The sequence below is a fragment of the Geotrypetes seraphini genome, chromosome 9, assembly GCF_902459505.1.
Source record: "Geotrypetes seraphini chromosome 9, aGeoSer1.1, whole genome shotgun sequence".
NCBI classification, from domain to species: Eukaryota; Metazoa; Chordata; class Amphibia; order Gymnophiona; family Dermophiidae; genus Geotrypetes; species Geotrypetes seraphini.
Window position 1 is genome coordinate 134,359,201 of NC_047092.1, and position 22,516 is coordinate 134,381,716.

Consider the following 22,516-nt stretch of genomic DNA (forward strand, 5'->3'; position numbering starts at 1 on the left):
CCTGGTGTCTGCACAACGGGAATCAAGGTTAGGTAGGGATACCTTAACACCCCTCCCTTCATTTTTGCATCACAGAACAAGAAAATTATTTTGGAAAAAATAGTTGCAAACAACCGTTTTGAATTTCATTGAGAAATTTTACATATTTGCATTTTACTATTTAAAATTTACGCTGGGTTTTACTAAACCATGGAAGAGCTTCTTACCATGGGCCAGAGAGGTAAATGCTCTGACTCTCATAGGAATTGTATGAGTGTTGGAGCATTTATCTCACGGGTCCATGGGAAGAAGCTCTTCCGCAGTTTAGTAAAAGGAGCCCTTAATTATCTTAAACTATATTGATGTTACTAATATTTTAGCATTCCTGCCTAGTGATTTTTGCATGTTAAAATTACTCAAACTAATAAACAATAAAATAGCATCATTCAAACAAAACAATTAACAATTCTGACCTATTGTTAAATTTTTTTGCATTATTTAAAGTTTCATAATTATACAAAGCAATAACATGCCAAATAAGCAAAACGCATTCAGAAAATACAATCAAGAAACTTTATTTGACACATCAGAGGAAAGGCCCTGCTGGGGCTGGCCACGAGCAACCTGTTTTGAGGCTGCCTCCTGCTGACCGCTGCGCTTTGGGTAAGGAAGCGAGAGAGAGGGAGGAAGGAAGTGAGGGAGTTTGTGGCTCAGGACCACTGCCTACTTCTGCCACTAAGAGGCTTGAGGGAGGGAGGAGGGCTTTGCAGCTCAGGACTACTGCCGTAATGCTGCTTCGGGGCAGGAAAGAGGGCTTTGCAGCTCAGGACTACTGCTGTAATGCTGCTTCAGGGCAGGAAAGAGGGCTTTGTGGCTCAGGACCGTTGCCACACTGGTGCTTTGGGTCTGGAGGAGCATGATGGACCACTGGTCTGACCCAGCAGTGGCAATTCTTATGTTCTTATGGGACAATTTTTTTGCCAGTTGTGTGAGAGTCCCGGTTAACTGGGACTCTATTGTACACATCTTGACTAGAAGAGAGGAGATACATTTCTTAAAAGAAGTATCTTTTAGCAGGTGCAGGAGACCCTATTCTCTTTGCATCAAGAAACATTTTAAGCTGGTTTGGGACTATTGGCTTCCACTGGGTTTTACTAAATGAAGCTGCAGATTTTTAGCACAGGCTGACGAGGTAAATGCTCCAATGCTCATAGGAATTCTATGAAGCATTTACCTTGTCAGCCCATACTAAAAGCCTCTAGAATCGTTTAGTTATGAAGTTTTCTTGATTGTATTTTCTGAAAGTGTTTTACTTATTTGGCTTTGCATAATTTTGAAACTTTAAATAAATAATATTTTAAAAGACATTTATGTAATCAAGGAGGATATGTTAATTGCTATTGTAATTCCTGGGAATACCCAGCTTCTTTCTTGTAAGCCGCATACTCTTTTAGGGTGATTTCAGGGTAGAAGATTGTATTGTATTGTATACATCACTAACAGTAAGCTAGTACCCTGGGGTTTGGTTTTGTTTTATAAGGAAAAATTATGTTCTTACCTGTTAATTTTCTTTCCCTTAGACGCAGCAGATGAATCCAGAGACCAATGGGATAGCTCACATCTACCAGCAGGCGGAGATAGAGAAACTGATTAACAGGTGGTCCTATTGGCTGGCACTCCTCCTGTTTATCTAGTATAGCTCCTTGCCCAAGCATCCGTAACCATCAATAGGCATAGCATGTAAAAAACTTATTTCCCATAACAAATCTCAAAATGCAATAATACAGAAAACAACCTGCCATAATAACAAACTGTGAAAGTTGCAAAAGAAAAAAAACCGAGAGACAATATCCAGAAAGGGTGGGGCTCTGGATTCATCTGCTGCGTCTAAGGGAAAGAAAATTAACAGGTAAGAACATAATTTTTCCTTCCCTAGCAACAGCAGCAGATGAATCCAGAGACCAATGGGATGTAGCAAAGCAATCCTCAATCTGGGTGGGAAGCAAACGCCGCCTCCGCAACAACCGAAGCACAAAACGCCCCTACTGCATGCGTCCCCACATCCAAGTAGAAATGCGGAGAGAAAGCACTCTCGGAAGACCAATTAGCCACGAGACAAATCTCCTCCAAGGAAAAAAACCTCTGGACCGAGCCCAAGAAGTAGCCATCGCTCCGGCGGAATGGTCATGAAGTTCTTTCGCCACCCGCTTCCTTGCCAGCAAGCAAGCATAAAGAATGTCCTCCTGGACCCATTGAGCGATGGAGGCTTCGGACGCCGCCATACGTTTGAGGCGTCCCTTGAAGAATACAAAAAGGAGATATAAACAACTAAAAGTCGTTAGAAACCGAGCTCGCGGAGAACGCTAAGTATGTATCAAAAAATGCAGTGAATAAAAGCACTGCTCCCAATTTCTCCTCCCAGGAAGAAGGAAGGAAAAGCGAGCATGACATAAAAGAAAGGATGACACCCCCCTAGAAAGAAATAGTGGTACCATCCGAACTGATATCCCGTATTTCGGAAATCAGAAATAGGAATCCCCGTTGCACAAGGCCTGCAACATAGAAAACTGCAGAGCTGAAGCCATGGCCACAAGAAACCCCATGTTCAACGGCACAGCCCTTTAGAGTCCCAAAAGACAAGGATGAAATGAAGCCTACGGTAAACTTAGAAGAAGTACATGAAGATTGTACTCCAAATAGGGCTTTCTAAGAGGCGCATGAATATACTGCACTCTGTTTAGGAACTGAACTACATGAAGCTGAGAAGTAAACGAAGAGCAATATACCTAGCCCTTGTAACAAGCCAAGAATGGCACCAGAAGCTGAAGGGAATTGAACGCTAAGCCCTCGGCAATACACTTGTGCCAAAAAGGAACTCTGGAGTGGTTCAAACGTTAAGAAGCACCCAAGAAAGGAAAAACCTGCAAAAGGAAGCAGAAGCCACAGGAGAAGACGTCCGTAGCACTTGGATAAGAGAAGAAACAACCTGCTTCGCATAACCCTTACACGTCAGCCAAGATTTTTCAAAAAACTAGGTCGTAATACTAAAGTAGTACAAATATCCATGTTGAGCGGACCCTAGGCGAGCAAAGCCAGAGATACCCGGAAACTTCTTAGTCCGGCTGTCGAAAGACTCATCAAATCCACATAGTAAGGATGGCGCCGCCAATCCAGAGATTCTACAAATACTGTGCCCGGAAAGCGAGCTCGAGATGGCAAATCCAAGCCATCATCAGCCAGCGGAAAACACTGAAAAAGAGAAGGCAGAGGTGAGAAAGGAGCCATGCAGCTACCCCCTCTAACTCCCACTCCCTGGGTCCGCCGAAGAAGCTAAGAAGCTTAGAATTGAGAGACGAGACCATGAGGTCTAGGTCAAGGAAATCTCACGTTCATAAAAGGAGCTAGAATGCCTGAGCCACAAATCTCAATATCCAGGATGCAGAAGATTACACTATTACTAACATGCACACTTTCCAGAGCGTACACAGCGCTGTACACTGTAACATACAAGAAATGGGCCATGCTCAGATTCCGCTGAGAGAAAGTCTATCCAAACTCTTATCCTGATCCATAAAAGGATCTGCCAACAGAAGACGAAGATGAGAGTCCACCCATTGAAGCAGACCAACTTCACCTGCCAACTGAGTACAACACCTACTTCCCAAGTTGTAGAGAAATACCCCCATCCTATACTGACCAAAAGGACCCTCAGCGGCAATCCGGAAGAATGATCTGAAGCTCCAGAAAGGTAGCCTGACCCTGCTCAAGAGTAGAAGAATGAACAAGTACTGAGTCGCCTCTGAAGACCAGAATCCTGGAGCTGAGGATGGAAGCCACCGAGCCCCCCAACCCCACAGCCCGGATGGTCGGTGGTCATGAGCTAGTCCAGCAAAGACCGAGGCATGCCTTGAAAAGAGAAATCGCGCTGAGCCACCAAATCATACAGAGCGATGCAGGAGGAGCATACCAAATAATTGGAGCCCTGAGATACCGGGAACCACCGGAACAAAAGCGACTGCTGTAGCGTAAGAAGGGGAAAGCAAGCCGAAGTTCCCAGTGGAGTCAGCAATATGGATCCCAGAAACTGTACAGAATCCCATACTCTTGGTCATGGTAAGCGAAGAAGAATACCAATCTGAGACCGAGACCCCATACCCCAGTCTCCGGAAAGAAACACACGTCTCTCCTATATGAATAAAAACATTACCCCGATATACCTATAAATAGTACAGGAGAAAAGAGCGCTGTGCAAATTCGAAGATGCACTTGTAAAGAACTGAGGAAAAGATACCACCCTTTTCGTGTCAGTCAAATGGCCCGACTAGAAGTCATCCGAATCAAGCAGGCAGTCAAGAAGAAATTAAATGAATTGCCTGGTAGCGCCAAAACGGTACCACCGCCCACATCACCTAAAACGTTCGTGAAGCCTTGGGTAGACGAAATGGCATGTGCCAAAACCGAAAGCGCTGCTCCAAGAGAGGCAGGCAAACCAAGTGCCGATTCGGAGTCCATAGAGAAAATGTAAATATACTCCCAGGTTGTCTGCAGAAATGTGTAACCCCGAGAAACTAATTCAGCAGAATGGAATCCAGCCTGTCCAATGCCCCCGTCTCGGGCACCATGCAGTAAGTGGAACAACGTCCCTTAGTTCCCGAAGAACTACAAGAACTGTCCTGAGGACCAGTAACACTGAAAAGGGATACACAAAACATAGAGACTCCAAGAACGAACTGGAAAACCTGAGGAGAATGCAAAGATGCAAGCATCCTGAAAAATCTTCACAGCCCTGTGACCTGACATTATAGTGTCTTCTCTCTCATGAGAAAGCCTGAAGAGTCATTGGAAGAAGTCAAGATCCCCTCAGAATGAAGTGCAGAAGGTCAGGGAATGACAGAATGAGACTGTAGGATCTGCAAGAAGATTCTCCTAGGAAAAATCAAGTTTCACAATGTAAAGAGGAATATACTGGAACCATGAAAACAGTACTAACCCCATGCAACATGAGCGAAATACGTATGTCCTTTAAAGTGAATACGTACTAGACTCAATCAAGATGCTGCATCTACTGCCCCGTGGAAAACAACAGCATCCTTACAGGTATCAGACAAAGCTCACATCGTTAACGAGAGCTTCAGGGATGAGGCTAACTGCCACATAGTGCGTGATCCTCCGCGGGTTTGATAGAATAGGTAACTGGCTCCTGGTTAAAAGGAGCTGTACAGTCCTTTCTGTCTGGTCGGGGGGTCCGTCTAGCATGTGCCATGAGAAAATGGTGACAGGAGAAACCAGCGTTATAAGCATGGAAATCTGAAGTCCAGGCCCCCTCAGAAATAGAGAAAGAGAGTCCTGGCCGCAGGAATATGCGCAGTGTCATTATGCCCATAGAGACAGCCCGAACTTGAAAACTGCTTGTACTAAAGGCATAAATATCCTGTGCCACTACTAGACACATGCAGCTCAGCACAGAGGCCCAAATAAGGACAGTTACCAATAGACAAAGGCTCAATCTGCAGGGACCCCAAGAGAGACAATGAGATACCTGTGTGAAATACAGGGCACTATCTTACTGCTGATCTCACTGTGCCATGAGTTGCCGTATGTCGCCCCAGTCTGGAGACAAACCGAGACTGGGTGACCTAGCACAGGTTAGAGTCTCTCTGGTAAACCCCTTGAGTGCTAACCCCAGAGTCCGATTAAACAAGCAGCTTCCTTCAAGGGAGTACAGCAGGAACACAGACATAGACATATAAAGCTGCCCAAGCTTGTCCCAAAGTTGGTGAAACACATACAACTTGTCTGAACCAGAAAGGAGAGAAGCCCCGGCATACCCTGACCAAAGTCAGCTGAAAACAAACTACTGGAACACTGCAGCTCTCCCGCCATCACCGGAGACCCATGCGCACGCCTGATTCTCGCTGACACGTGGCCGCTGCATCAATGCTCCTAGAAACATAATCGGATTCGAGCCACGCAAAATTTACCCTGCCGCGGCTTGCATAGAAAGAAAATCAGACTCGGGGAATAACCAGAAGAACGGCCCACAGCGCCAGAAAAAAACATATCCCATATCATGCGCGCTGCTATAAACTGGCACCTGCACAATCAGCTGCACATGGCCGTGACAAACACTGATGAAAGAGAGCCTCAGAATAAACAGGACTACTGCTGCACTGAAACCCAACAATGAGAACAAGTACGAGCATGAAATCGCATCGCTACTGCTGCGCTGTAACCAACAAGGAAACAAAGCGCGTGCATGCAAAGGGCGGGAAGTCCCGGCTCCCTCCACAGATTTCTAGTCAGAAAACTTAGCCTCAATAAAATATCCATACCTTAAATGTATGATGACCGAACCCACAGTACTAAGACTCCCAAACAGAACCTGAAGTTCAAACAACCATAAAAGCCAGACATACTCACAAGCTAGTTGTTAGGGCCAGTTGAAGCCAGTTTGCAGCAAAAGCATGGCAGAATGTAACAACTGTGGTCTCTTTTTTTTTTTTTTTTTTTTTTACAGAGAAGGGAAAGAAGAAAAAAATTGAGACCCAGTCAGACCCTCTAGCAATGGAGGGAGGGTGAGGCAGGGACAAGGGGGGCCCAAGTGCAACCTCTAAAGCCGGCACCATTCAGCCGGAAAACCTCAACAGGAGAAAATAAAGTTCCAGCCACAGCCAGAATTCAGGAGCTAGTTGAATAGCGACATTTTCCTGCTGGGAGATAGAGAATACTAGATAAACAGGAGGAGTGCCAGCCAATAGGACCACCTGTTAATCAGTTTCTCTATCTCCGCCTGCTGGTAGATGTGAGCTATCCCATTGGTCTCTGGATTCATCTGCTGCTGTTGCAAGGGAATGGTAGTTTTACAATGTAGGCAAAAAAGAAAGGAGACAGACTCCTCTGCACTGATGAAATCCGATAGATAAGAGCAGAAAAGGCTAGGTCTTCAAACTTTAATAGCAACCAGAATTAATTCAATTAATTCAATTCAAAACAATTCAAATTAATGAGTCAGATGTTTTTATGTCTGATTAATTGACTCATTAATCTGAATTGTACTTCTGGTATTTAAACTTAAGTAGACGACCATACTGGCTGAATTGGGCCATGTATTTTTAGAGCAAAAAACCATATTTTAAATACTAACATGCACAATTTGCATCTTTCTTGATAACTTTACAAAACAAACATTCATTTATCTAATGAACAAACTGGAGTGCCACGGGCTGTGCTCCATTACAACGAATCATTAACATACCTTCACGTTAACCAGCAGCTCCCACAGATTGCGAGGTGGCATCACAATAGTAGTGTTCAGTTCAATGACATAACATTTATCCAAGGCTATATCATGGTAAGCTGTCAGCCCCTGCAGTTAAACCAGAGAGATCTACATGAACCCAAATCCTGTATTATTAGGTGCTGAGGATAACTGTGCTCAGTGTACAAAGGGTCTGATTTCATTATTGCTACTTATCATTTCTATAGCGCTGCTAGATGTACACAGCACTGTACATTAAAACAAAGAGACAGTCTCTGCTCAGCACAGCTTACAATCTGATCAAACAGAACAAGTAGGGTGATAGATAGTTTCTCAGGCATGGGTGCTTTAGAAGCGAGTGGTGGGGTTAGAAGTTAAGGCAACCTCGAAAAAAGTCTTTTAGCCTGGATTTGAATACTGCCAGGGATGGAGCTTAATGCAGGGCCAAATTAAAGGGTAGGCCCAGTGGGCACATGCCTCAGGCCTGAAAACATTAGGGGGGTCCACTGGCATTAAGGGAAGGCCTAAGATTCCAGTTGACCTAGGTCAATCAGACCCTCTGCCCTCCCTGGTACATCCCACGATGCACCGGGAAGTTGAGGCAGGCCTGCTGGTCATTGGAAATAAGCATACCTCTGGCCGGCCAACTAAAGAAGGTACTGGTTGGGTCTGGGTGGGCTTAGGGAAGGGGGAGGAGTGCCGGATTATGTCTCGGTGGAGTGTTGGGGTTCCGGGCAGGAGGGACTGGCCATCCCTAGGCTGCCCTATGCACCTCCCTAGGCTCACGAAGACACCTACAATGTAGGCAGCCTGCCTCGGGGTATTTTTTTTTTTAAACATGCATCCCGATTGCTGCCTACAATCAGGACACCATTTATAGAATTTGCCCCAAACAGTACAAGTACTGGTTCCTGCCAATGGTGCTCAATAGTTTATTTGATAAGAGTCTGGAGATGTGGTTACATAAAGAGTCATCCAGAACAGTTGAGTCACATTTCTTGTGAAACTAAAGTAGACAAAGACAAGAAAAACCAGCAGTAAAAAAAATGTAATTTGTGGTTAATAGCTAAAAAGAAGTACAAGAAAAAAAAAGGGGGCGGGGGTCTTTTTTTTTTTTCACATGCACAACTCCTAAAAATTTGTATTTCAGTTTTGCGTGTACTGTATTTATTAACAACTTCTGGCCCACTCTGAATTTACTTCTGTGAATCATTAGCCTGCAATATATTTTCTAGCTGATCTAAACATTACTGATACAAGCCAATAAGAACTCCTGGTATGTATCACCAACAAAGATTTCATTTATTTGCTAGAATATATGTAACACCTCTCCTTTCTCCACCTGCCCTACATTGATATTTATGGCCAAGAAACCATTATTTCTTTCACTCTTACCCTTTGGAAATCATGGATTATATCTGCAGGATCACTTCTACCAAACTGAGGCACTGGGACATTGATGTACTCATAGTTTTCATCAATGTAGATTTTGACATTCTCTTCTAACTCCATTTGGCCTCTGAATGGTGAGTAGATGGTATCTTCATAAAGAAGGCTGCATTCAAATGTGTTTTTCCGATGTAGCTGCAGAAATTGAAAAACAACAACATGAAGGGGAAGAACACTTATCACTTTCATTATAATCGAGATAAAACAAAAACAGGCATTGCAAAAGAGGAAGTAGAATACACTTCCCCCTCTGTATTCGCAAATTCCATATCTAAGGATTCGGTTATTCGTGGTTTAAACACAAAATCCCATTAAAATTTTTTGGGCTATTTTAAGCCCTGTAAGCCCCCCTTAAGCCTTACCTGGTGGTCTAGCGGGTTTTCTGGGCAGGAGCGCTCTTCCCACGCTCCAGCCCCGTGCAGATCGCTCACAGGAAATGGCTTGAGAGACTACATGAGCTCAAGGCAGCTATTTCCTGTGAGTGATCTGCACAGGGCAGGAGCGTGGGAAGATCGCTCCTGCCTGAAAACCTGCTAGACCAACAGGTAAGGCTTAAAGGGGGAGGGGGGGCTTTCAGGGCTTAAAATAGTCAGGGGTTAGGGGCAGAACCAGCCCAAATATTATTCGTGTTTTTTTCCAAATTCGCGGGCCAGCTCTGCCCCTAACCCCCACGAATACGGAGGGGGATGTGTACAACTAAACATTACATAGGTACTTGAACTACTGTTATGAAAATATTCTTCAAATATCTACAAAAGAATGATTGTGGTAAGAGTTCTGACCCCATTTTAACTTAGATTGTTCATCCAGACCCACACGCAGAGTACATCTGTTTAACCATCCAACAATAAAGACCTGCCATTACAAAAGATTCCTGAACAAAACACTTGCTTTCCAAGGTCAACTGAACGATTAGCTGAGTAATAGTATCACTCACACTCCTCATCCTACCTAAATTTCAGAAAATTAGTAAAAACAAACTTGTTTAACCGATTTGTAATCTAAGCCTTATTTCTCCAACACAAACCAAATTGTTCCCCAATTTCTCTTTACCTCCTGCATCCTGCCCACCTGTATGTTGATGACTTTACATTGTACTTATATTCGCTGATTGTCCAGCTCTTCTTTATTGTAAACTGCCTCGAACTACTACGGCTTTGGCGGTATATAAGAATAAAATTATTATTAACAGTTATACCAAAACAGCTATAAAATACATTTTAGAAACATAGTTTACAAAAAGTTCAAGGGTTTTCTAAATTTTCTCTAAAATATGCATAAAATAAGCACAATAAACATTAGAACATGTAAAACATGGGTCAAGTACAACAATAAAGAATCCAAGAAAAATCCCCTTCCCATTTCTACCCTCCTCCTCATGTAAAAGAGAGACCACTGCAAAAACATAAAAGTCCCCTGAAGCCCAGGACCATGGAACAACTGGTAAGTCATTCAAAGTGGAAAAGTCTCACTATTCCACTGGTTCCACATTCTCCAGGAGTGATAAACATCTCACACTTTATGAAAAGCCAAAGGTTGGCCAGATCGTATTGCCATCAACTTTGACATAAGGTAAACATGGTCTAATTTGTGGAGAACTTCTGTAATTGAAGGCCTAACAGGACTTTTCCATGCTGATGCCAAAGCCCATTTAGCAGCCGTGAAGAAATTTGTGACCAACTTATGTGTCTCAGGCTTTATTTCAAATGAATTGAAATGTAGCAAGTACATCTCCACATTAAAAGGATATTACAATTGAGTAGCTTGTTGCAGCAAAGCTAGAATAGACATCCAAAAACATTGCACCTTAGGGCACATCAACCACATATAGTACATATTTCTTAGGGATCCACAAAGTCGCCATATTGTCCATTGCTATCACATCTACAACTAATTCAAAATGCAGCAGTAAGTCTCATATACGGACTATGGAAATCAGAACACCTAAAGCCCTACTGTACAAAACTATATTGGCTGTTCATATCTGCAATGATTAAGTTTTTTAGATATCACTGCCTTTAAGATCCTGTCAGACAATGTCCCCCGACTATCTAACAGAGTTGGCCATCCTACTCCAATGTGCCTCCAACAGATATACCACCAGAAATCTTTTTCACTTAAAATTCCCAGCATGCAACATTAAAAAATCTAGCAGACAAATCACCTTATCCATCCAATATCAATTAGCAAAATGCTGGAACCAACTACCACTTACACTACGATCTTGTGACCACTATCTCAGGTTCAGAAAACTTTTATAAGCATTTCTGTACCAAGAGAGGGAGCCAACCCTGAAGTAACTGAAATGGCAATTGTAAAAGCCCATTTCTAAATTGTCTAATGCAGCGGTCTCAAACACGCGGCCCACGGGTGCTATTTTGCGGCCTGCAGTCTGGACGTGATAATCAACTGCTCCCTTGCTGCAGTTGATTTTTCCGGTCAAAGCTGCGGCCGCCGGTGGCTCCTGGCACCATCCACATCAGCATTTCTCTTCCCCTTTCCCTTCCTTGTGGAACAGCAGCGTGTCTGGCCGGCTCAGTCAATCATTCAGTTCAAAGCTGCGGGTGGCGGCTCCTTGCGCTATCCACTCCTGCATCGGAAGCCTCTCTGACGTCACAACATCAGAGAGGCTTCAGACGCATGTTCTTCTAGGTAGTTGAGCAGTTGGTAATACACTAGTCCTTCCAGTATTTTCACAAAGAAAGGGATGGAGGCGATAGGCCGGTAGTTAATGAAAGAAGAAATTGGTTCCTTGTTGTTCTTAGTAATGGGTGTTATCATGATACACCTTTTGTTCTCTGGGAATGTGCCGTTGTTAAACATTGTCTGAGTCCAGTTGAAAAGTAAACCCTGAAAAGCTGTCCCTCTGTTGTCACTTACCTCTCTTACCTCCCCTTTTATCAAGTTATGGTAGAAATTTTTAGCACAAGCTGGAGCGGTAAATGCTCCTATGCTCATAGAATTCCTATGAGCGTTGGAGTATTTACCTTACTGCCTACACTAAAAACCTCTAGCATAGCTTGATAAAAGGGGGAGTTAGGTTGGCAACATTTCTGTTATTTGTCTTAGGAACATTTCTGTTAAACCACCTTTGGTGTATTCACAGGTAATCACTCCTCCTGCCAGGCACAAGGAACAGCCTGGCCAGAAGGAGGGTATCAGAAGCTCCAAAATTTGGAAGCCTGATGGTGGCAACCATTTTGAAAAAGTCCCTGTACCTGCAACATCAATGTGCATGTTATATACATACTAGTGTTTTAGCCCATTACATTAACGGATGCTAGTAAAGCCTCCTTCCCTCACATGTCCCCTATTTTCAGCCCAGCTCTAAACCCATTTTTACCCCCCCCAGCACTCTTCTCCCATCTGTTCCCATTCAGCCCGAGCCCCCTTTTCTCACAAGCATCATTTCCCTCCCCACTCCACTTCCCTGTCCAGCAGCACCTCTTCCCTGCTTCCCCTGTCCCTCTTCATTGCTCCCCCGGCCCAGTAGCACCTCTTCCCTGCTCCCCCTGTCCCTCTTCCCTGCTCTGCCCAAAAACAGTAATGTGCAGCCACCCCTGGATAAGACGATTAACATATCTTTTGTAAAAAGACCTCCACATTGCTGCAAATATTCAGATGCCTGAGCTCTTGAGAGGACAGAGCATGGCTTACTTGTGGTTTCTTCCCCCTCCCCCGTTGCCAAGTCGCTGCTAATATTCAGATGCCATCTCTCTGTCTCGCAGCAGGCTTGCCGGCTCCGGCCAAACAAAGTTTATTTTTTAGTTCAAAGCCGACGCTGCGTCTCCTCTCTCGATCCCCGCCAGAGTCGGAAGTCTTCTCCGACTCTGGTGAGGTTCGATAGAGGAGGCGCAGCGGTGGCTTTGAACTAAAAAATGAACTTTGTCTGGCCGGAGTGGGCAAACCCGCTGCAAGACAGAGAGATGCGTGGTAAGCGCGCATGTGCACTCTGCCAGCCATGGAACTATAGATCAGGCAACACGGCAGTAAGAGTGCGCATGCGCGCTTAGCGTTTTATTATATTAGATGCATGTGTAGGCATGCAACAGTGCATACTATCATGTCTCCTCTCTCTCTACGTTCTTCGAGTGAATATAGCTGCAATTTATTCAGCCTTTCTTCAAGACCTCCCGTATGAAGAAAGGCTGAATAAATTGCAGCTATATTCACTCGAAGAACGTAGAGAGAGAGGAGACATGATAGAGACGTTTAAATATATCACCGGCCGTATTGAGGTGGAGGATGATATCTTCTTTTTTAAAGGTCCCTCTGCCACAAGAGGCCATCCGCTGAAAATCAGGGGTGGGAAATTTCATGGCGACACCAGGAAGTTCTTCTTCACCGAAAGGGTGGTCGATCGTTGGAATGAACTTCCACCTCAGGTGATTCAGGCCAGCAGCGTGAAGGATTTTAAAAGGAAATGGGATACACATATGGGATCTCTAGGGGGGTAAATTCAAGGGGGTAGGGTTGTTGGAGTGGGCAGACTTGATGGGCTGTGGCCCTTTTCTGCCGTCATCTTCTATGTTTCTATGTTTCAGATGCTCTGCTGCATATAGGTGCTTATATTTGTTGCAATAAATTGAATGCATCCATTCACTACCATCTTTGCAAGTGTGGGGAGTGCAGCAATGTCTGTTAAAGGTGTGCAATTCTTAGAACTAAGGGTTTGTTTGTTTTTTAATAATTTGATGTTTTATAGGGGAATTCCTTGAAAAAGCATGTCTTCTTCCAGCCATTTAAGATAAAGATTTAAAGATAAGTACATCTAAAATATTTCAAAGATAAATAAACATTAAGAATTTTTAAGAAAGTGTTTAAAAGGGAATATCGAGAGGGTTTGGGCTGAACCAATGATGATTTTGGTATAATAAGTCTGCCTGGTAAGAGGTATTCACTATGCAGCTGCACTGCTGAGGTCTTAAAATGTCGTATTCTTCAGTGTCCTGTGCTTTTGTAAGTACCGAGTAAGAATATAACTCTGAGGATAGTACTTTGAGTGCTGGACTTATATCTGTTCCATAAAGAGCATACCCACTTGCACAATCTCTATACAATATATGCATATATTTCAACACTTAAGGCTCCTTATACAAAGGTGCGCTAGGGCCTTAATATGCAGAATAGTGCGTGCTATGCCGCAGGCGGTAGTTTTCTCGGTGCATGTGCTAAAAACACTAGTGCACCTTTGTAAAAGGAGCCCTTAATTAGGCCAATGAAATGTGTTCCTTCCCCACTCCCTTTTTTCTGCCCTTATATTTCAACACTGCCATTTAGACCCTTTACAACAGTGTTTCTCAACTCGGTCCTGGAGTACCCTCTTGCCAGTCAGGTTTTCAAGATATCCACAATGAATATGCATGAAAGACATTTGCATATAATGGAGGCAGTGTATGCAAATCAAGTTTATGCAAATTCAATTTGGATATCCTGAAAACCTGACTGGCAAGGGGGTACTTCAGGACCAAGGTGAGAAACACTATTTTACAAAACTGCTCATTGTGTGTGCGTTCCTCAGATACCAGCATCTGATTAAAAGGGAGATCACTGTATTAGACTTCTTGTGTATGATTTTTTTCTGCGGCCCATGCATAGTTCATGGCCCTCTGTACAACGCTGTTTAAAATTCCTCTCACACAAATTGTTATACAATATTATAATCAAGAGCAGAGTAGCTACAATTATATTTACAATTACTGTGATACCAAACAAAACAGGGACAAGTGGGAACTCTTGAAAATAACTGAGTGCCATTTGCAAAGTTTCAATCAAGTACTATGCTACAAGCTGTTCTAAAGATAAAGTAGAGACACATTGCAAAAAGACTATGTATTTACTGCACAGTGAGAACAAGGCTAGCTAAATTTAGAAAAACATTTGCATAAAAGGGGCACTTCTGTAAAAGAGTGCCTGGTAGGATGAGCCCATTTTATTAAGGGACATAGGCACTTATTTCTCAGTATACACTTCCCCCTCCGTATTCGCAGTTACCGTATCTACGGATTCACTTATTCGCAATTTTAAACCTAAAATTCCTTGTTCTTTTTTCAGGCTATTTTAAGCCCTGCAAGTCCCCCATAAGCCTTACCTGGTGGTCTAGCGGGTTTTCGAAGCAGGAGCAATCTTCCCGCGCTCCTGCCCCGTGCAGATCGCTCACAGGAAATGGCTCGAGAGATTATGGGAGCTCAAGGCAGCCATTTCCTGTGAGCGATCTGCAAGGGGCAGGAGCATGGGAAGATCGCTCCTGCCCTGAAAACCCGCTAGACCACCAGGTAAGGCTTAAGGGGGAGCTTTCAGGGCTTAAAATAGCCGGGGGAAGCTGGGGTTAGGGGCAGAACCGGCCCAAATATTATTTGCCCCTAACCACCGCAAATATGGAGGGGGACATGTATATGAACCTATAGACTATTTATACCAGCTATAGACCCTGGTGTACCTGAGAGTACCTATGTGCATCAAAGTCACATATAAATTACAGCAGTGTATTGCAAACTGTGTGCCAGGTTCCAGGTGTGCTGCGAGACGCCAGCGCCGGCTGTCTAAAGGATGTGCCTCTCACGGCAAGAGGCAAGTCTTGTAGGAAGTCAGCTGGCACCTCTCCTTCTCTTTCACCCCCTCCCCCACTGGCATAGTAATAGCAAGCTCAGTGCGCCACCTAGAGGGCCTCCGCGCATGCGTGGATATGACGATATCACACATGCACGTGACGTCAACACATCGACATCCATACCCTCCAGACATGGCTCCAAGTTTAGTGTGCTGCGGCTTCAAAAAGTTTGCGAGACACTGACGTACAATATTCTGTAACTGGGAGCTCCGCTTACATCCCACCCGTGCACTCCCCTGTATATTTCCCTCTTCAAAATGCACGCTATGTAAGTTAAGCAGGTATATACACAATAGCACTTAGGTAGCATGCTGCAACATATACCCATAAATGCTAGTATCGGCTATAATAAAACCCTTAGCGCGCATGTACAGTTGAAACTTTGTGCGGCCATAATCCCTGATCCATAGCTCCGTGTCACCGCATGCGCAGTAGGAGCCTTCGGCGATTTGCAATGCATGCAGCAAAGTTCCTGCCCCAATCTCCGATGCCAGCTGATTTCTGACGATGCCTCTTCTTCTAACCCCCGGACCAGCAGTGGCAGCAGCCGCAGGGCATTTGCTAGGCTGGCCCACTTCGATAATGCGAAGCGGGCCGGCCTAGCAAAAGCCCCGAGGCTGCCCGGCCTAGCAGATGCTGGACGGTGTGCAGGTAAGGGAGAAGAGGTATTACTAGACAGGGGGGAGGTAAAAGGAACGGAGAAGAGCTACTCCTGGACAGGGGGAGCAGGGAAGGGGTAAAAGGAATGGAGAAGGGCTACTGCTGGATAGGGGGAGTAGGGAAGGGGTGCTGCTGGACATGGGTGAGGTAAAAGTAAGGGAGAAGGGAAGACAGTCAGGAGACAGAGAGAAAGAAAGAAAAAAAGACAGACAGGGGGCAGAAAGAAAGAAAGAAATGCCTAAATCTAGCACCCATTAATGTAATGAGCTAAAAAAAACTAGTACTAAATATTTACACAGCAAGCAAACATTAGTGTCTATTTTACAGATTAGCCATGAAATGTGTTTTCTCAAAGTCTAACCCATTGTATCTCAAACTGTGTGCCGAGGCATGCTAGTGTGCCTCCTGAGATTCTAAGTTTGCTGTGGCACACTGAGGAGGAAGAGAGGCACCTGCCAGCTGACTTCCCTACGTGGTACAGCACCAGTGCTGCCCGATTCGCCGAAGGCTTGCATGTTTCCCCCTTCTCTCAAGCATCCTCCGGCTTCCCCCCTGGCCTCCTGGTCTCACCTTTAAAGCTAATTACAGCAGCCTGCAGAGGATCGCCACTAGGTAAAATGATTTTATTTTCAATATAGTGATTGAAATGTGTCAGTTTTGAGAATTTATATCTGCTGTGTATATGAAAAATGAATGGAAAAAATTGCATTACAATTAATAAAGGGGATGGGATCTAGGCCAGAGCTTGGGTGGGCCTAGGGAGGTCTGTGGTTGGGGTACTCAGTTGATATTTGTTAGACTTAGGGAGTACTTAGCTTGAAGTAGTTGAGAAGCACTGCTGTAGGCAATCAGCTGGCGCCAGTGCCTCTCCTTCTCTCTGGCCCTCTTTCCTGCTGGCACCTCCTACTGGCGACTCAGGGCCCATCTGGAAGGCCTCTGCACATGTGCAGATGTCGACGTGATGATAATAATAATAATAATAATAACTTTATTTTTGTATACCGAAATACCACAAACAGTTCAGAGCGGTTTATAATGTAAGAGACTGTACATATACAGCGAAGATACAATGTAAGGGAATGTACTATGCAGTTGAGAGCAATTTACAATGCAGGGGACTGCACATATTCAGCATAGGTGTTAATTCAGCGGAAAACAAAGCAGAATTTACAATGCAGGAGACTGTACATATACAGCAGAGATATTTATACAGTGAAAATACGGGTGCGAGAGACTTATAGAGTAAGATACAGTGCAAGAGACTGTATAATGCGGTTGTAGCGGTTTACTATGCAAAGATAGTTACCTATATAGCGAGGATAAAGAGTGGTAAATGACAAGTACAAGTATCAATTACGGGAGGGTGCCGAGAGGGGAGGGGTAAGTAAGAAGGATGGGAGTATTGGATTGAGGGGGAGGAAAGGAGAGATCGGGGGGAGGAGAGGTGGTAGGGTTTGGTTATTTGAAGGGGAAGGGTCATGCATATGCGTGCTGTCATCACAGCGACGTCCACGCACTTCTGGGTGCCTTAAGCTGTGGCCACTACCTTTAGTGTGCCCCGGCTTGAGAAAGTTGGAGAGACACTGGTCTAACCAAATGCAAGTGACGTATTGAAAGAGTATAAAGCAAGCCATGAAAACCCTAAGACCCTCTTTGTCTTTTCTTTCATACACAGTAACTGTACAGCACAAGGACAAAAATAGGATCTGGAATGGACAATCCTCTGCCATATCGATGACAACTGGTAAACTGATCACTTATTTTGATAAGACGTGTGCATCAGCCATTTCTCACACCGCTCATCACCCCTAGCTTCAAATAACCTAGCACATGAAACACACAGCCACTCTTGTTTAAAAGAGTGGAAAGCTCCCTGTGGAAGCTAAGGGAATTAGGGCATGACTTTCCAAATCTCGTCAGAACTTTATACAAGAATCATAGCAATGTAGATAAAACATGAATGTAGCATAAGAACCAAGGAATGAGTTCAGGGAGAAGACTGCAGCGAATCTTTTTCCTAAAATGTATTAAAGAAAAGTAAAGACAATGGAGTTGGTCAGAAATAGGATAAAGGAAGTAGCTTTTTGGGATACCCAACATGGGCTGAGTATCAGTGGACTTGCCTATATATGAGGTCTGCACAAAAGCACATGTAAGATAAATCGTGCTCACTCATAAATCTCGATTAAAATATTGGGTCGCCAATAAAGCTGCTTCCTTTATCTTACTTCAGGCTGACTCCACTGCTTTTGTTGTTCCTTTCAATGCTGTGCTGTTTGTTTCCCACTGTTCCTGCTCTAAATGCATTAAAAGAAAACCTAGAAATAAGATCCCGCTGCAGTCTCGTGAGACTGCAGCAGGAATTCGTGGCAATCATTTTTGATTGTGGCTCTCACAGGGCAGAAATGTAGGAAGATCGCTCCTACCCCACTTCACCGCTATACCACCAAGGCTTTAAAGGTAAGGTCTAGGGGGGTAAGCGAAGCAGGAGGGAGGTGGGGTGGTTTAGAATCAGCTGGGACAGAATGCAGGAAGGATCAGGTCTGTCCCGGCTCACCACTGGACCACCAGAGCTTCAGGAAGGCCTGCAATGGGAATTGGTTGCTGTGTAGGAAGGCAAGAAGGAGAGCTGGGTGCAAGGCTTGAACACCCCCACCCTCTGGGTTTATATTCAAGGCAACCTTTCTCCCCCCCCCCCCCTTTTTGGAGGGAGATAAAAGCTTACCTTGGTTTATATTCAGGAAGGTTTATATTTGAGTGTACTGGATATGGCAATTCATTCATAATTTCACGAGCAATTTTTCTATCTAGAAAATATTACCACAAATGCTTGGTTCTACATTTCTCAAAACTGTGAATTTGTGCCTGCAGAGATTAGATGCTTCTTTCTTCACAGTAAAAATGTTATAAATTATACAGAGTTGTTCCTTTGCAAACCGATGTACACAGAATCAACCCATTACTTCTTAAGTGCTAAGTTTATATATCTGAACAAGGAACTAAGTGCAAGCAGGGAGGGGTAAGCCGTAAAAATGAAAGTAAAAGCTTTTGAGCAGAATAATCCATATGTCTTGGGATATTTTTGTGTATAGCCTGAGGTTTGGCATATTATTCACTCCTTGGATGAGAAAACCTATAATGGCAGCAGGCCATTACAGAGATCCAATTTGGGAATATTTTAATGAAGTTCCTCTATACTGTATATGGGTTGCGGGACCAGGATATGACATCAGAAGGGAGCCAAGACCGGTGCGAGCAGCAGGTGGAAGATGTTGCTCACGCCAACGAACATTTCAAAAGGTACATGGGGGTGGCGAGGTGCCGGCCCCTTACGAAGACGGTGCCCAGGGTACTTTGTCCCCCCTCCCCGTACCATGCCACTGATCCCAACTATTGCAGTTGCTGCTGAAGCTCACTCCAGTCTTGATCTGTTTTCACTGTTTACAAGACCCAAACTGCAGAAGTTTGTCTGGCATTAGTCTTATCTCTAAAGCTGCCATCAAAGCTCACTAGCAGGTCATTTAAGTTATGCTTAATTGGATTCCATCATTTTTCTATATAGCATTTCTATGTTTATTCCACACATTCTTTAATTCTGTCACCACTTTTGTTTCCACAACCTCTCATGGGAGAACATTCCCAACATAAACAGTAGTATAACTTTTCTCTTTATAAAGCCATGTTTGGTGAAACACAGCTTTAGGGAGGGCATAGTAGGTGTCGAGAGCTGGAGCAGCCCATGGGACAAGTGGCCACATGCAGAAACTCTAAGCAAGGCCTCATTTCCATAAGTCAGTAGGGGCTGAAAACAGGGCCATATGCAAAAAACACAGCTGCTCAATGCTAGGGCCAGCCACAGTGAAGAGATTATTCTGCTTACAAGATTTACAAAGAGGAATCTAGTCTGCTCAAGAAAAAGTAGTTAAACTTTGGCTTTATTAGTTTTAAAAAGTCCTGCGGCAAGTCTATGAATTGATCTGCTCCGGGAAAGAGAAGTTCAAGAAGATGATTTTTTAAAGAGAGCAATAAGTGTCCAGCTGTAACAATCTCAGTTAACCAGGACTCTCACCCAACCAGCAAAAAAATTGCTGGTGAAAAAAAAAAAAAGTCCACCGAAGCACCAGCAGCAGTGGTTCTGAGCCGTAAACTCTCCTCCCTCCCTCAAGCCCCGAAGAACTTCAAGTGGCAGTAGTCCTGAACCGTGAACCGCATCTCCCTCCCGACCTGAAGCAACGGTGCAGCAGTGTCCTGAGCCACAAATCTCATCTCCCTCCCTCCCTCAAACCCCTAAGCTGAGAGACAAATCCCCTCCCTCCCACCCCAAAACATCAGTGCGGCAGTGGTCCTGAGACACAAAGCTCTCCTCCCTCGAGCCCCTTAGTGGCAGAAGCAGGTGGCAGTCCTGAGCCGCAAACCCCCTCTCTCCTTCTCTCTCTTCCTTACCTGAAGCACAGCTGGTCAGAAGGCAGCCTCAAAACAGGTTGCTTGCGGCTAGCCCCGGCAGGACCTTTCCTGACACGTCACTTCTGACACATCAGAGGAAAAGCCCTGTCAAGGCTGGCCACGAGCAGCCTGTTTTGAGGCTGCCTCCTGCTGACCGGCTATGTTTCGGGTAAGGAAGGGAAAGAGGGAGAGAGGGAGCGAGCAAGTGAGGGAGTTTAGGGCTCAGGACTGACACCTGCTTCTGTCACTTCAGGGCTTGAGGGAGGGAGGAGGATTGCTGCCGCACTGGTGCTTCAGGGAGGAAGGGAGAGGAGGGGGGAATTGAGACTGTGTTACACAAGGTTTCTAATACACTTTCAGTCAACCAGAAAGCACAGTTACTTACCGTAACAGGTGTTATCCAGGGACAGCAGGCAGATATTCTTGACTGATGGGTGACGGCACCGACGGAGCCCCGGTACGGACAATTTTAGAGTGATTGCACTCTAAGAACTTTAGAAAGTTCTAGCTCGGCCGCACCGCGCACGCGCGAGTGCCTTCCCGCCCGACAGAGGCGCGCGGTCCCTCAGTTAGTATAAGCCAGCTAAGAAGCCAACCCGGGGAGGTGGGTGGGACGCAAGAATATCTGCCTGCTGTCCCTGGATAACACCTGTTACGGTAAGTAACTGTGCTTTATCCCAGGACAAGCAGGCAGCATATTCTTGACTGATGGGTGACCTCCAAGCTAACAAAAAGAGGGATGGAGGGAAGGTTGGCCATTAGGAAAACAAATTTTGCAAAACAGATTGGCCGAAGTGTCCATCCCGTCTGGAAAAAGCATCCAGACAATAATGAGATGTAAAAGTGTGAACTGAGGACCAAGTAGCAGCCTTGCAGATTTCCTCAATAGAAGTGGAGCGGAGGAAAGCTACAGATGCTGCCATTGCTCTGACTCTATGGGCCGTGACAGAACCTTCCAGTGTCAGTCCGGTCTGAGCATAACAGAATGAAATGCACGCTGCCAGCCAATTAGACAACGTACGTTTAGAAACGGGACGTCCCAATTTATTTGGATCAAAGGACAGAAAAAGTTGAGGAACTGATCTGTGGGGTTTCGTACGCTCTAGATAGTAAGCCAGAGCCCTTTTACAATCCAAAGTGTGTAGAGCTTGTTCTCCAGAATGAGAATGAGGTTTTGGAAAGAAAACAGGGAGAACAATGGATTGGTTGAGATGGAATTCAGATACAACCTTAGGGAGAAACTTTGGATGTGTACGCAGAACCACCTTGTCATGGTGAAAAACCGTAAAGGGAGGATCTGCGACCAGTGCATGAAGCTCACTGACCCTCCTGGCAGAGGTAAGGGCAATAAGGAAAAGCACCTTCCAAGTAAGAAACTTGAAAGGAGAGGTAGCCAAGGGTTCAAATGGAGGCTTCATTAAAGCAGAAAGAACCACATTGAGATCCCAGATAACAGGAGGGGCTTTAAGAGGTGGTTTCACGTTGAAAAGCCCACGCATGAACCTGGACACCAGGGGATGAGCTGAGAGAAGTTTTCCATGGACTGGCTCATGAAAAGCTGAAATGGCACTGAGGTGGACTCTGATGGACGAAGACTTAAGGCCAGAGTCAGACAAAGAGAGCAAATAGTCCAACAACGTCTCCACTGCCAGGGAAGTGGGATCAAGATGATGAAGAAGACACCAGGAGGAAAATCTCGTCCACTTCTGATGGTAACATTGCAGAGTGGTTGGTTTCCTGGAGGCATCCAGAATGGAACGAACAGGCTGAGATAAGAGAGTATCATGAGATGTCAGCCCGAGAGATACCAAGCTGTCAGGTGTAGAGACTGGAGGTTGGGATGAAGGAGGGTTTCCTGCTGTTGCGTAAGCAGAGAAGGAAACAGAGGAAGAAGAAAAGGTTCCCTGGAACTGAGTTGAAGTAGAAGGGAGAACCAATGTTGCCTGGGCCACCTCGGAGCAATCAGAATCATGGTGGCTCGTTCCCTCTTGAGCTTGAATAAGGTTCTCAACATTAGAGGCAGAGGAGGGAAGGCGTACAGGAACAGATTCGACCAGTCGAGGAGAAAAGCATCCGCTGTCAGACGGTGAGGAGAGTAAAGTCTGGAGCAGAAGAGG

General features: G+C 44.9%; 1 protein-coding gene across 1 annotated transcript in view; it reads right to left on the minus strand.

The window, feature by feature from the left end:
- Window positions 1-22,516, minus strand: part of ITM2C (integral membrane protein 2C) — a 117,270-nt gene that overhangs the window by 12,723 nt on the left and 82,031 nt on the right. Inside the window, exons 3-4 of the mRNA XM_033959171.1 lie at window positions 8,633-8,821; window positions 7,235-7,345 (exon numbers count right to left, since the gene is read on the minus strand). Of these exons, the coding sequence (XP_033815062.1) occupies window positions 7,235-7,345; window positions 8,633-8,821 (300 nt within the window). The remainder of the gene's footprint in view (window positions 1-7,234; window positions 7,346-8,632; window positions 8,822-22,516) is intronic.